The sequence below is a fragment of the Megalops cyprinoides genome, chromosome 11 (assembly GCF_013368585.1).
Source record: "Megalops cyprinoides isolate fMegCyp1 chromosome 11, fMegCyp1.pri, whole genome shotgun sequence".
In the NCBI taxonomy this organism is placed as follows: Eukaryota; Metazoa; Chordata; class Actinopteri; order Elopiformes; family Megalopidae; genus Megalops; species Megalops cyprinoides.
Genome location: NC_050593.1, coordinates 18,360,913 through 18,373,053, shown reverse-complemented (window position 1 = coordinate 18,373,053; position 12,141 = coordinate 18,360,913). Strand labels below are relative to the sequence as shown.

At 37.3% G+C, this 12,141-nt stretch overlaps 3 protein-coding genes across 4 annotated transcripts; 2 read left to right on the top strand and 1 right to left on the bottom strand.

Annotated features, from left to right (window-relative positions):
* Positions 1-798: 798 nt before the first annotated feature.
* Positions 799-1,594, top strand: LOC118785420 (gamma-crystallin M3-like). The gene is made up of 3 exons (XM_036540037.1): positions 799-819; positions 906-1,145; positions 1,319-1,594. Exons 1-3 carry the CDS (start codon positions 805-807, stop codon positions 1,592-1,594), a joined length of 531 nt encoding a protein of 176 aa, XP_036395930.1. The 5' UTR covers positions 799-804.
* Positions 1,595-5,304: 3,710 nt separating this feature from the next.
* On the top strand, positions 5,305-6,112 carry LOC118785361 (gamma-crystallin M2-like). Its single transcript, XM_036539973.1, has 3 exons — positions 5,305-5,313; positions 5,495-5,737; positions 5,837-6,112. The coding sequence occupies exons 1-3, from the start codon at positions 5,305-5,307 to the stop codon at positions 6,110-6,112; spliced, it is 528 nt and encodes a 175-aa protein (XP_036395866.1).
* A 2,591-nt stretch (positions 6,113-8,703) lies between these two features.
* On the bottom strand, positions 8,704-9,933 carry LOC118785360 (gamma-crystallin M3-like). Of its 2 annotated transcripts, XM_036539971.1 has the most exons (3): positions 9,925-9,933; positions 9,221-9,460; positions 8,704-8,979 (listed from the first exon to the last, which is right to left on the bottom strand). In XM_036539971.1, exons 1-3 carry the CDS (start codon positions 9,931-9,933, stop codon positions 8,704-8,706), a joined length of 525 nt encoding a protein of 174 aa, XP_036395864.1. The 2 variants fall into 2 exon arrangements, with proteins under 2 accessions (XP_036395864.1, XP_036395863.1); XM_036539970.1 differs by lacking the exon at positions 9,925-9,933 and having other exon boundaries at positions 9,221-9,475.
* Positions 9,934-12,141: the final 2,208 nt, after the last annotated feature.

The window sequence follows — 12,141 nt, the reverse complement described above, 5'->3', positions numbered from 1 at the left end:
ATAGAAATAGAAAATAGAAAAAAAATAGAAGAAAATAGAAAATGGAATAGAAAAGGGCCTTCCCCAAACTGTTGCCATAAAGTTGGAAGCATAGCATTGTCCAAAATGTCTTGGTATGCTGAAGCATTAAGCCCAAACCCTGAAAAACAGGTGTGACCAAATACTTTTGTCCATATTATGTATATTACTAGTAGCTATCCTGGATTAAATTGCAACCTATACTAGACCAGTGCATGGCTATGAGTGACATACAAACATTCTGCAAAACTATCCATCACATTCACATCTAATATACTTATTTGGTAATATGTTATATATTATATTAATAGTTTTGTAAATGCATAAATTGATAACATGCCATAAAACATTGCCATACAGTAGAATATGTGCTGTTCGGTTGTATTGAGCTGTATTGATGAGACAGTCTTATTGGCAGGTGAGTCATTCCTGTGAAAACCTTTTTTTTCAATTTTCAGCCATTTTATATTTTACAACACAACATGTGGCATTTTGGTATACTTTGTTGTTAAGTTTAAACCATTTTCAGACAAAGAATGTTCCCTTTCTCTGCTATTCAAGAAGAACAATATACACGTGGGCCTCAGCTCACAAATGTACATAGTGACGGATAATAACCCTTTAGAGTCCTCTTTCAGTTCCAGTTTACCTCAGCCCTCTGTGCCATGTTGCTATGTCAGGGTTTTACACAATTGTGACCTTGGATTCTTTGGATGTCAAGGCTGGTATAAAAGTGACAGAGGACCAATTCCATTTGTGCAATTCTTTAGGCAAATAACTACCACTATGACCATGGGCAAGGTAATTAGCGCTTTAAGCTTGATACCTATTAAAAATTAATCAATAAATAAAATCTGTAATCCTTAATGACTGTTATTTCCTTCTAGATCATCTTCTACGAGGACAGGAACTTTGGCGGTCGCTCCTATGAGTGCATGAGTGACTGTGGAGATCTGACCTCCTACCTGAGCCGCTGTCACTCCTGTAGAGTGGAGAGTGGATGCTTCATGGTCTACGACCGCTCCAACTACATGGGGAACCAGTACTTCCTAAGGAGGGGAGAGTACTCTGACTACTCTCGCATGGGCATGAGCGACTGCTTCAGGTCCTGCCGTATGATCCCCATGGTGAGTTTTCTTTCAATTTGTAGTTACCAATTATTGAATATGTATATGAAAAAATAATTTTATCTCTAAATATTTTACTGTCAACTTTTTATTGACAGCACAGAGGAAACAGCAGAATGAGGATAATATTTCAGATTTCATATTTATTATTATGAATTGTGTTTCCTAAACAGTACAGAGGAAGCTACAGGATGAGGATCTACGAGAGGGAGAACTTCGGTGGTCAGATGTACGAGTTCATGGATGACTGTGACTCCATGATGGACCGTTACCGCATGTCCGACTGCCATTCCTGCCATGTGATGGACGGCCACTGGCTGTTCTACGAGCACCCCCACTACAGAGGCAGGATGTGGTACATGAGGCCTGGGGAGTACAGGAACTTCAGAGACATGGGATACCCGAACATGAGATTCATGTCCATGAGGCGCATCATGGACATGTGTTAGATCTGGGGAAAAAGGATTATAATAAACAATAAATTTGAATTCTAATAAGTTCTTTTGGCTCTTTTTACAGTAAAACATCTACTCTTGCAAAAAAAGGTTTAATTACATTTTCAATTGCAAGAGGACACTAGTTTTTTAAATATAATTAAAACTCATGGGGAATGACTTCCATTCCCTTAGTATTGCCAAGCAGCAGGAATATGAAATTAGGGCAGAAAATATGATCTTTGCACACACTATGTGTAACTCTGTTACTACCACCTTTCACAACAGGTTAGGAAGTAATACTAGTGAATAGAAATACTAGTGAATTAATTATGGTGGATTGGTTAACTGACTAATAATTAATATCTGCCTAAATACAAGGTTTATACAGTATTTACACAGGTCATGAAACTAAGATGCATCCATCTTTGTCACAGAGCAAAGGCCAATAAAATCTGGAAATATACTGTATATTATGAAAAAATCCAAAACTTTCCATGGTAATACAAACATCTGAAATTGTGATGGATGCAGCATGTTTAAAAAAAATTATCCCAACATTTCCTTGCAAATCTCAATACAACATATGTGTGGAAACTCAAGTTGCCTAAAACATTAGAATATTACATGTCAAAGAACTGTAAAAGTATATAATTTGGATTCAGCAATATTTATGATGTTATAAAACATTATTTCATGTTTAGTGGAATAGGCATGTGTTCAACACACTGCTGCAAAGAATACTAAAGCAGTGCCAAAAGATTTTAAAATTTAAATCCCTATGCCACTGTGAAGAAGACATGTCTGTTAACCTTGTTATCATTTAAGATGGCAATATCACAAATATTTTTTTCAATATATTAGGCCCAAGCTACTCATCAGTATACAAAAGAAAATCTGAAAAGCAATTTTAATACCTTTTTTGTAATTGTTTTGAAAAGGGTATGGCAAGTGCATAACTCAATTTGCAGGAAATAGGTGCAAAAAATACTTAAATATTTTTACTTTAACTCATACCCATTGATCTCTTGTTCTCTAGTTTCAGCAATGTTAAAAGTTTCCATGTTTGAGCTCTCCAGCGGCTCAGTGGCTGAGGCACTCGTTTTGAACTCAGCCATGCCATCAGCCAATGATGACCAGGAGCCCCCAGCACCGTAACAAGTCAGTTTGATTCTGCTGGGGATGGGGTGGGTATATATCGGCAGGAATTTCCCCATCTCACTATTCTCAGTAACCCTATGGCTCCTCAGACACTAGCAGGTTAATCAGATGAATTCACTATGCTTCTGTGTAAGTCCTTGGGGTGTCACAGAGGGATGAGTCTAGAATGTAATGTCAAATTGGGATGAAAAAAGGGAGGGATTTTCCATGTTACATAGCTGATGTCAGTAGTTAAATAATACATTGCAGGGGCTTCACATACATTGTAATGAAAGGCTAAAAATGATCACCTTTAATTTAGCTTCATTAGGATACAAAGAAGACCATAGCAAATGGTATAAAATGTTATATTTATATCCAGTCAACTGTCACAGATTATGTTCACATATAGTAACAAATCTCAATACAATCACTTGGTCCAGTGCAATGGCAATTTCTTGTATTTTGAAAAACAAAAATTCGTACAATACATTGTAATACATTCTGCGACCTGTTTGAAATAGGGGTGGTTGTTAAATGATATTGTTAAAGCAAGAGGGTGTATAGAATAATCAACAGATAAACTTGCCTAATGAGAGTAAGGACCACTGTGTCCTCTTTTGCCTTTAAATGCTGGTAGATGCTTAATGTCATCAGCATTATACTAGGCACAAAAGACTGGGGAAAGAGGGAATGCATTTTGTGTTTAAACCTGCGGTGAGAACTTTCTGTGAAATTACTGGAGTTTGAAGAAAATGGATTGTCATCAAGTTCGCACATATTGTGACATTATGAGAAAGACTTTCAACATCACATTGTGGACTTGTGGGCTGTCAAAACATCAGCTGGAATTTATTTAGAGGATTTTCCAAGGGAGGAAGGTGAGTTTTTATTTCAATTAATCATATTGGCTGACACCTTTAATATATCCTGTGCTTTTCATGTGATATCTTAATATGTAAGACTGTAAGATTAATTTGTTGTTCATGCAGTTTATCTTATTTGAATGATCATAGTGTGCATGTTTGTTTGAAAAAAAAGTGAAAAGTGAAGTGAAAAAAGAACTGAACTTCGCCAAAATTGCTTACTCTGGTCTTGTGTGAAAGAGAGCTCAGTGGCTAAGCTGTTTTGAAACAAATCTTTTACACAACACTCAGTTGGTACGAAATAAGCAACCAGCTTTCACTAGAGTATTGAGATGAAGGTTTGATTTCAGTCGGCTAATACTTGACATTTGAAAACCTGTCTTTGTTTTTTAATGTTCTTTCTCTACATATTTCTGTCAAAAATATTTCTAAAAGTCAGCAGTGAAGGCGTTGAGAATCAATTCTTTAGGAGTCAACACTGTGCTGCAGGTTCATGTTGGCCCAAAGTCTCATTTCCAGTAGCTGCAGTTGATTAACTAGGTGGTACTTAATTTGCTGGCCAGCCATGCCTACCTTTCTGCCTGAACTTTCATTGTGAGGACTGATCATTAAATATAAATGTGCTTAGCCATAGTCTGAACTAACAACCTTTTGAAATTGTTCCATTCAACAACGCTGTACTTTAATAACATTAGCAGCAACATAGCATGAAGCCTGAGCTTCAGAGGACTCAACATATGAACTGTGTGTAGATTGTCATCCAGTGGATAGTACAAAAACTATGTTCATGTTCTTTAATTATTCTGTACACTTAACTGTACAGAACTGTACACTTTCCATTTCTGTTTGGTATAAAGAAAAATAAAATAGCCAGACAAAGAAAGCACAGACCCTGGAAAATATTAGTATGCAGATGGTAGGGAATCAACTAAAAATGTGAAATTATTTTTGTTTCAGGAAAAAAGAAGATTTAGAATGTTGTATACATAGAGTAAGCTTATCATTTTCTGGACTTGATCTCCATGAACAGGGATTTTCATATGCAGTGCATGCTTGTGGAATTGCATATGTGAGATCTGGAATTAGGATAGAAGTCAAAACATGTTTTTTATTATATCTCTTAGTTTGTAAAACAAGTGATTTTTTTGAAATATAACAGAAAATCTCTTAATTCTGATTGTGTCTTTGTAGAATATAGTTGAATCATTGTGTCAAAGTTAGATTCTTTGTACAAGCCTGCATCAATTTGATTAGTGCTGTAATTGACCTGCTGTGAATTATTGTTGTTTTCTAGTGGTAATACACTTTAGAATAAAAAATACTTTAAATATTTTTGTTTTCTTAAAATGGCTATGCAACTGAAACTAGGTGACCTTGACTGCAGTTAAATATCATGATAAACAGATAAAACTCACAAGTCTTTGGTCATTTCATATTATAGCATTTATACCTTTTCAGATTAGGGGTGAACACAAAAGCACACATACACAGGACCAACAAGCAACATTATTAGTAGCCTTTGCACCAGTGAAAAAAGGTCACTTGCCCTGCTGACAGGCCACACAATTACCTTTTGTTGTCTGGCAGCAGTGCAAAAAAAAAGAGCTGACATGCAAATCTGAATGATTTACATTACAATGTCTCTATTTTCCTCCTCTATATAAATGGCTCCGGTACAATGCTCTTGGTGTTGCTGTGTGACCAAGCTAGCCAGACACAATGGGAAAGGTAAGAGTGGTTATTTCACAATGCCTTTTTTTGTGCCTCTGCACCTTTGCGGTAACCATCACCCCCTAAAGTCAAGACCAGTTCTGACAATTTGTTTCTACTACAATTTATGTGCGCTCTGTTTCTGGTGGACAATGCAGGGCAGGGTTGACTTACAGGGTGAATCCGATCTGCTTTTCAGATCATCTTCTACGAGGACAGGAATTTCCAGGGCCGCTCCTATGAGTGTAGCAGCGACTGCGCTGACCTGCACTCCCACTTCAGCCGCTGCAACTCCATCCAGGTGGAGAGCGGGTACTGGATGGTCTATGAGCGCCCCAACTACATGGGGTACCAGTACTTTCTGCGCAGGGGGGAGTATCCTGACTACCAGCGCTGGATGGGCTTCAATGACTGTGTCCGTTCTTGCCGCATGGTCCCACATGTAAGCATCTGACGCTTGAGAATTAGGAGTTAAATACCTTGGAATGACCATAACTTGAATTAATATCATATTTCGCTAATGCTCTTTGCCTTTGTCCAGCATCAAGGATCTTACAGCATGAGGATCTATGAGAGGCCAGATTTTGGTGGGCAAATGATGGAGTTCACTGACGACTGCCCCTCCGTCTACGACCGCTTCCACCACAACGACATCCACTCCTGCAACGTGATGGACGGCTACTGGCTGTTCTATGAGCACACCAACTACAGGGGGCGCCAGTACCTGATGATGCCCGGAGAGTACCGGAGATACGGTGACTGGGGTGCCATGAGCCCGAGGATCGGCTCTTTCAGGCGCATCATGTTCAGCAGCTAGACGAAAAGAAATCTTTACAGACCAAAATATGAAAAAGGTGTCAAATAAAGTCTAACTCATCCCATCATTTGCCTTGGCAGTTGTGCTAGTTTATGTTGTTATTCCTATGAATTCCTCCTTCCTTTGTAGATTTTTCTTTCAATTTACCTTTTTGATTATCTAGTATAAATTACAATTTTTCAGTACATTCAGCAAAGATTGAAATGTCTAACCACCTGGCCATCCTGGCCTTGACAAGTTGCAGTCAGCACTCCATGTCATGACTGCAACTTCCCTTGACTATGCAATTCATGTTATATTTCTATAGGATTGGCACAGTGTAGCATCATAGCAAATACAGGATCTTGATTATTTCATCTGAGTTTGTCTAGTGGCACTGGTCATCTTAAACATTGTTTTCCTTTCTCTAAGCACCCTACTGAAGGTCTCTGATTGGTGTTAATTTGGTGAAGTATATCTTACATTGTAAATGGAGGCACCTCTGTAAAAGGCACATCATGATTTTAAAATAAATATATATTTCAAAAGACATTTTACTGGATATCCAATACATTTTAATAAAACATAAACAAACACATCAAGCAGGAGTTAAAAAAAACATGTTGAATGTAAGTGATAATTACCACTAATAAACATAATAAATAATACATGTTACCATGAAGAAACAAAATGCCAATTTTACACTAATAAAATATTACTTTAAAAATAAAACATTACTATTTCAATCTATAATTAAACAAATTGTCTTGTGCATACAGCCAATGCAGTCTGTGCTGCCGGCATATGCAAGATATAAATGCATGAAATAAACAAGTTAATTTTTGAATTGTTGTATGCATGTAAGTTACATTTTATGAAGATGGTCGTCAGCCAAACATTCTGATTACACTTTTGGGGAAATTTTCATCTTAAGGGCACAAACAACAGAAAAACAGATTTCAGGAATTTTAGGAATTTGTTGAACACCAGTATATTGTTGAAAACTTCACTGGAAAAAAAACCACTTAACACTTATATAGATGACAGCCCTTGAACATAGGAGATGAATGGATGACCTGGGTGATGTAGGGAGGGGAAAGTTGTTCTGCTCTCAGTTATGTACACCTCTTTCACTCAGTTTCATTGCCATTATTCTTTCCCCTTTCCATCATTTTTTTTTTAAATATTGCAGGGCTACTTTAACTGAAATTAACCACTGATATTGGTTATTGTAACAGATGACATGACTATGAATGTGTGCATTTGTATAGTGTCAAATATTTTATGTTATGAAATGCTGGCTATTAAAAAGATGCAAATGTTCTCATCTAAGGATAGAGGTGGAGGTGGGTTAAAATGAAAAATAACAGAAGAAAATTTAATTCAACATACTTCAAAAACAGAAAAACAAAAGAAGATGCAGAGGATGCTAGACAGTCTGACACCTGCCTCAGAAGTTTAAAGTAGGGAGATTATTATAAATACTAATAAATACTGGTAATAAATACTGTTATAATGCTGGTATTATAATAAATACCAGTCCAGACTCCATTTTCATGTGGACTGCAGTTCTGCTGAGAGTTATGTAAAAATAAGTTAACTGGGGGTTGTGAAAACAGTGTTGGGGCAGTATGTATGTATGTATGCATACGGATAGAAAGAGAAAAATCTATCAAAAATCTATATATTTACTAATACATGTAGAGAACCACAGACGTCCAATACCAGTGACACCCAATGGCTTACGAAAAGATATATACATTATATATAATACCAGTAAAAAAAGTTTGAACACAGGGACTCACAGAGGGATTTTTCTTCATTTTTACTGTCTTCCACTGTCTTCCAGACATCAAAACTATAATGGAATTATGCAGTAACCAAAGAGTGTTAAACAAATCAAAATTATCTTATATTTTGTATTCTTCAAAGTAGTTAAAATTATTTTTGATTATTTTTCTTTTGGAAAGAGTATCATTCATAGGCCTCACCTTCACTATTTATAATTGTCTAACAAATTTCAAGCATTTAAGCATAAGCCTTTAGATCAAAATGTCTTTAAATGCATGTTTCCCATTATCTTAATCAAATGTGTCTAAACTTTTGACTGGTACTGTAAAAACCCAAAGACAGTTCAAGATGTAATGCTCTTTCTAAGGTTTCTAAGGTATAACTTCAAGGTGAATTCACATTTGAAATATAAACAGAATTGTATAGCTTAATAGTACATGTGCCTTTCTTCATTTATTACCTACAATTGGATAAATGTCCTTTCTAATGTACCTCATCCCCCAATCATGTCGCAGTACAGTTATCCAGTTCTAACTGCTTTTGCATCACCTTTTCTCCTCTCATCTCTGTATATTAAAACAAATAAAACTGTTTCCTATCATAAGCATGTATTCATTTTTATAAATGGAACTAAATGTTTTTTTTATTGTTTAATGAATTAGGTGCAATGTATGTCTACCTAAGTATAACATAGTAAACACATAGAGTGTTTTTGTTGTGTTTGTGTTTTGTTGCAAATATTTTGTAATAAAAACAGCCAAAAACTCAATAAAATTCAAACTTTGTCTTTATTTTACATTTTACTTCTTTTGTCATCAAATCTAACACATGTCCATAATGCGCCTCATGGACATGAATCTCATGTTCATGTATCCCATGTCTCTGAAGTTCCTGTACTCCCCAGGCCTCATGTACCACATCCTGCCTCTGTAGTGGGGGTGCTCGTAGAACAGCCAGTGGCCGTCCATCACATTGCAGGAATGGCACTCAGACATGTGGTAACGGTCCATGATGGAGTCACAGTCATCCATGATCTCGTACATCTGACCACCGAAGTTCTCCCTCTCGTAAATCCTCATCCTGTAGTTTCCTCTGTACTGTTGGTGAACAAAAGTCACAGAAGCACCATGAACACACAACCAAAAGGGATGGAACCAGAATACAGATCAAAATGTCTTTGAGGAGGAAGAGTAAGTGGACTGAAATTATGCAGGCTAGGAAGGCACTTTTGTGAATTTACAAATTCATGGGATAATGCATTTCTATAATATTAGAAATGCTACAGTTACAGGGCAGAAAGTGCTGGTGGATTTCTGTCAGTAAAGGATTAGAACTCACCATGGGGATCATACGGCAGGAGCGGATTCCGTCGAACATGCCCCAGCGAGAGTAGTCAGAGTACTCGCCCCTCCTCAGGAAGTACTGGTTGCCCATGTAGTTGGAGCGGTCATAAACCATCCAGCATCCGCTCTCCACCCTGCAGGAGTTGCAACGGCTCAGGTAGGAGCTGAAATCGCCGCAGTCGCTGCTACACTCATAGTAGCGACCGCCAAAGTTCCTGTCCTCGTAGAAGATGATCTGAGGAGAAAGCATCACTTTTAATTGAGAACACAGCAAAGAGAAAAAGGTTTTTGCCCTATGTCCATACTGAATTAAGTAATATGAATGTTGATGTTAATTATGTTGCATTTTGAAACCATAGCAAAATTAGGCAGTGGAACCAGCATTTTAATGCTGCTAAATGCAAATCCATGATTTATGAAATGTTTACACTACGACTGCCATGAAATTGTATGCCACATTGTCTATGTTAATGATTTAGTTCATAGCATAGATGTGACATAATAAAAACAATGTTTAAACAAATTAGTTATAACTTATTTTATAGTTTAAATTAGTTATAACTAATTTATTTCTATTGCACATACACTATTTTTTTCACTAGCTCTTGTCTCTTGTGCTTGTTTTTCATGAAATAGATTGCTTAACATTAATTGTGTTCTGAAAGGTGTAGCAAATCAGAGTAGTTGAATTTGCCTTACCTTGCCCATTTTGGATGAGGTTCACAGCTGTTCTACTGCCACTGCCAAACTTCTGTTTGGTGGTCGTTTTTATACAGTAAACAAGGGGGCTGAATGTTGTTATGCAAATGGCTCAAGTTGATGAATTGGCAGTATGGCTTTTGCTGAACAGGGCCAAAAAACATAACAATGGTTGACATCCATACATTTCTGGCAGCCGTAACTTGCATTGTCCAGTACAGCATAAGCACAACCTTTGTTTGCTGTTTAAAAATCAGAATGTTCCCCTTGGCATACAAGGTTCCACATCAAGGCCAGGATCTCTCTCACTTAGATCTTTCCATTTAAAACAAATATCCAAAGTTACAAATCACAAAACGAACAAACGACATAGCAGTGAGGACATCTATTTCTGAACAATAATTTTAGTATCAATCATGTTGGTGGAGTTCATTTATTGCCTTCTTAATTACACTCTCACTCACCAGATAGCTGGAGCTAAGCAAGGCTAAACTGGACAATTTACTACTTGACCCAATGTCTTAAAGTTGGAGCATTGTGCTTGATGTCGCAGAATAATGATGGCGAAACTGTCTGTGAATGAGATACAGTATGTCAAGGTTAAAGCAAAATTTAGGGGGGGTGGGGGGTGAGAGGCAGGGAGCCAGCAGAGAAAGACAGAGATCTGAGGTCAGGTCTGAGCATGAGGCAGAATCCGTAAGCAGGAGACTCACCCTTAATGTGTGAAACTTGAGATGTGAGATGTTAAGGGACCAGCTGCACGTTTCAGTGAAGAGGAGAGTTACCTCAGAGTTCTAATGCACTGAAAGGCACTATATACTGTAAATTCACCAGTAGTCTACACAAAGGCACTGAAAACCCCAAAAAGCTAAAGCAATCAGTTTATACTACAGATGAGATGAGATTTGACTGTGCAGTCTTTCTTTCATTGTCAAATCACTGTGAATTGAGACGTCCAGTACACGTTTGTACTTTACATGTTAAGCACAAGCTCTTTTTGTGTGCAAGTAAATACATGTGCGTGCCTGTGTGTCTGTCTGCATGTGCGGGTGTGAGTTCCTTCGGATTTCATCTCCTCAGCGGAGTATCTTTTACAGCTTAGAGTCTAAAATGGCAGCCATCCCATGTCTGCCTGAATTATACCTTTTTAATGACTTTAATACACACTGCCAGCCCTCATGCATCCCCTTTCAAGGTATGGAGAAGCCTGTCAACATCTTTTCACAAGGGTGGAATGTTCAGAAAGGCAATAACTTATTTATTTTAAAAAAAAACCCAGCATGAGCACACAGCTGAAAAAAGAGAGGCTCCTGTGCTCCAGCCACACCTACATTGCTTTTAATTAGGCAGGTGTGGCCAGAACCAATGAGCTGGTTCAAGGCAATTACAGGACAACGACAAAACAATGACAAGAGGCTGTTTGCAATGAAATTGAGAAAGAGATCTGTTATTTAGCAGAATGCAAAATGGAAGATGGCGTATCCTCAGAAACAAATACAAATGACAATTAAACAATCACAAACAATCAGGTTTTTGGGACAGGTGAAGGCTCCTCCTTCACACAAGGGAATCTGGAATCTTAAAGTTTGTCCATAAACTTTGTCTGCATGTCACCACACTTTTCATAGCACAGACCACCCTGATAGACAAGCCCTGAAGTATGTAGCTAGCTAACATATTATCTTGTGTGATGATATGGAGATAATTGTGGTCTCATGCCTCCTTGAGAATTAATAAAATTGATTGTGTTGTACATTCAACATTATGTGTATTTATATAATATATATAGTGCTTTGCAAAAGTATTCAGAACCATGAGTAATTCTCACATTTTACTGAATTACAAATGACACATTGAAATTTCATTCTTTGTGATATTTTATTTTTAAAAAAATGAATTATTTTAAGGAGGTCTAGGTGAAGGTCTCCTTAAAGGTGAAGGTGAAATATTAATGTGTTGGGGATCAATACATATGCAAACAGCATATTTCAGTTTTTTAATTTTTCTTAAAATGCTTTCTGACAGCAGCAGTGTAGTGTAGTGGTTAAGGAGCAGGACTTATAACTGAAAGGTTGCTGGTTCAATTCCCCCCTAGGGCACTGCTACGGTACCCTCGGGAATGGTGCTTTACACAATTGCCTTAGTAAATATCCAGCTGTCTAAATGGATAATGTTGTAAAAAACCTTTAACTGATGTAAGTCACCCTGCAGAGGAGT

Excerpts from the sequence above, each read along its gene's own strand:
- LOC118785420 (XM_036540037.1), top strand. Across the intron at positions 1,146-1,318 it reads CCTGCCGTATGATCCCCATG|TACAGAGGAAGCTACAGGAT; the intron begins GTGAGTTTTCTT and ends TTTCCTAAACAG.
- LOC118785361 (XM_036539973.1), top strand. Across the intron at positions 5,738-5,836 it reads CTTGCCGCATGGTCCCACAT|CATCAAGGATCTTACAGCAT; the intron begins GTAAGCATCTGA and ends GCCTTTGTCCAG.
- LOC118785360 (XM_036539970.1), bottom strand. The coding sequence starts at position 9,475 with ATGCTTTCTCCTCAGATCATCTTCTACGAGGACAGGAACTTTGGCGGT. Across the intron at positions 8,980-9,220 it reads CCTGCCGTATGATCCCCATG|TACAGAGGAAACTACAGGAT; the intron begins GTGAGTTCTAAT and ends GTTCACCAACAG.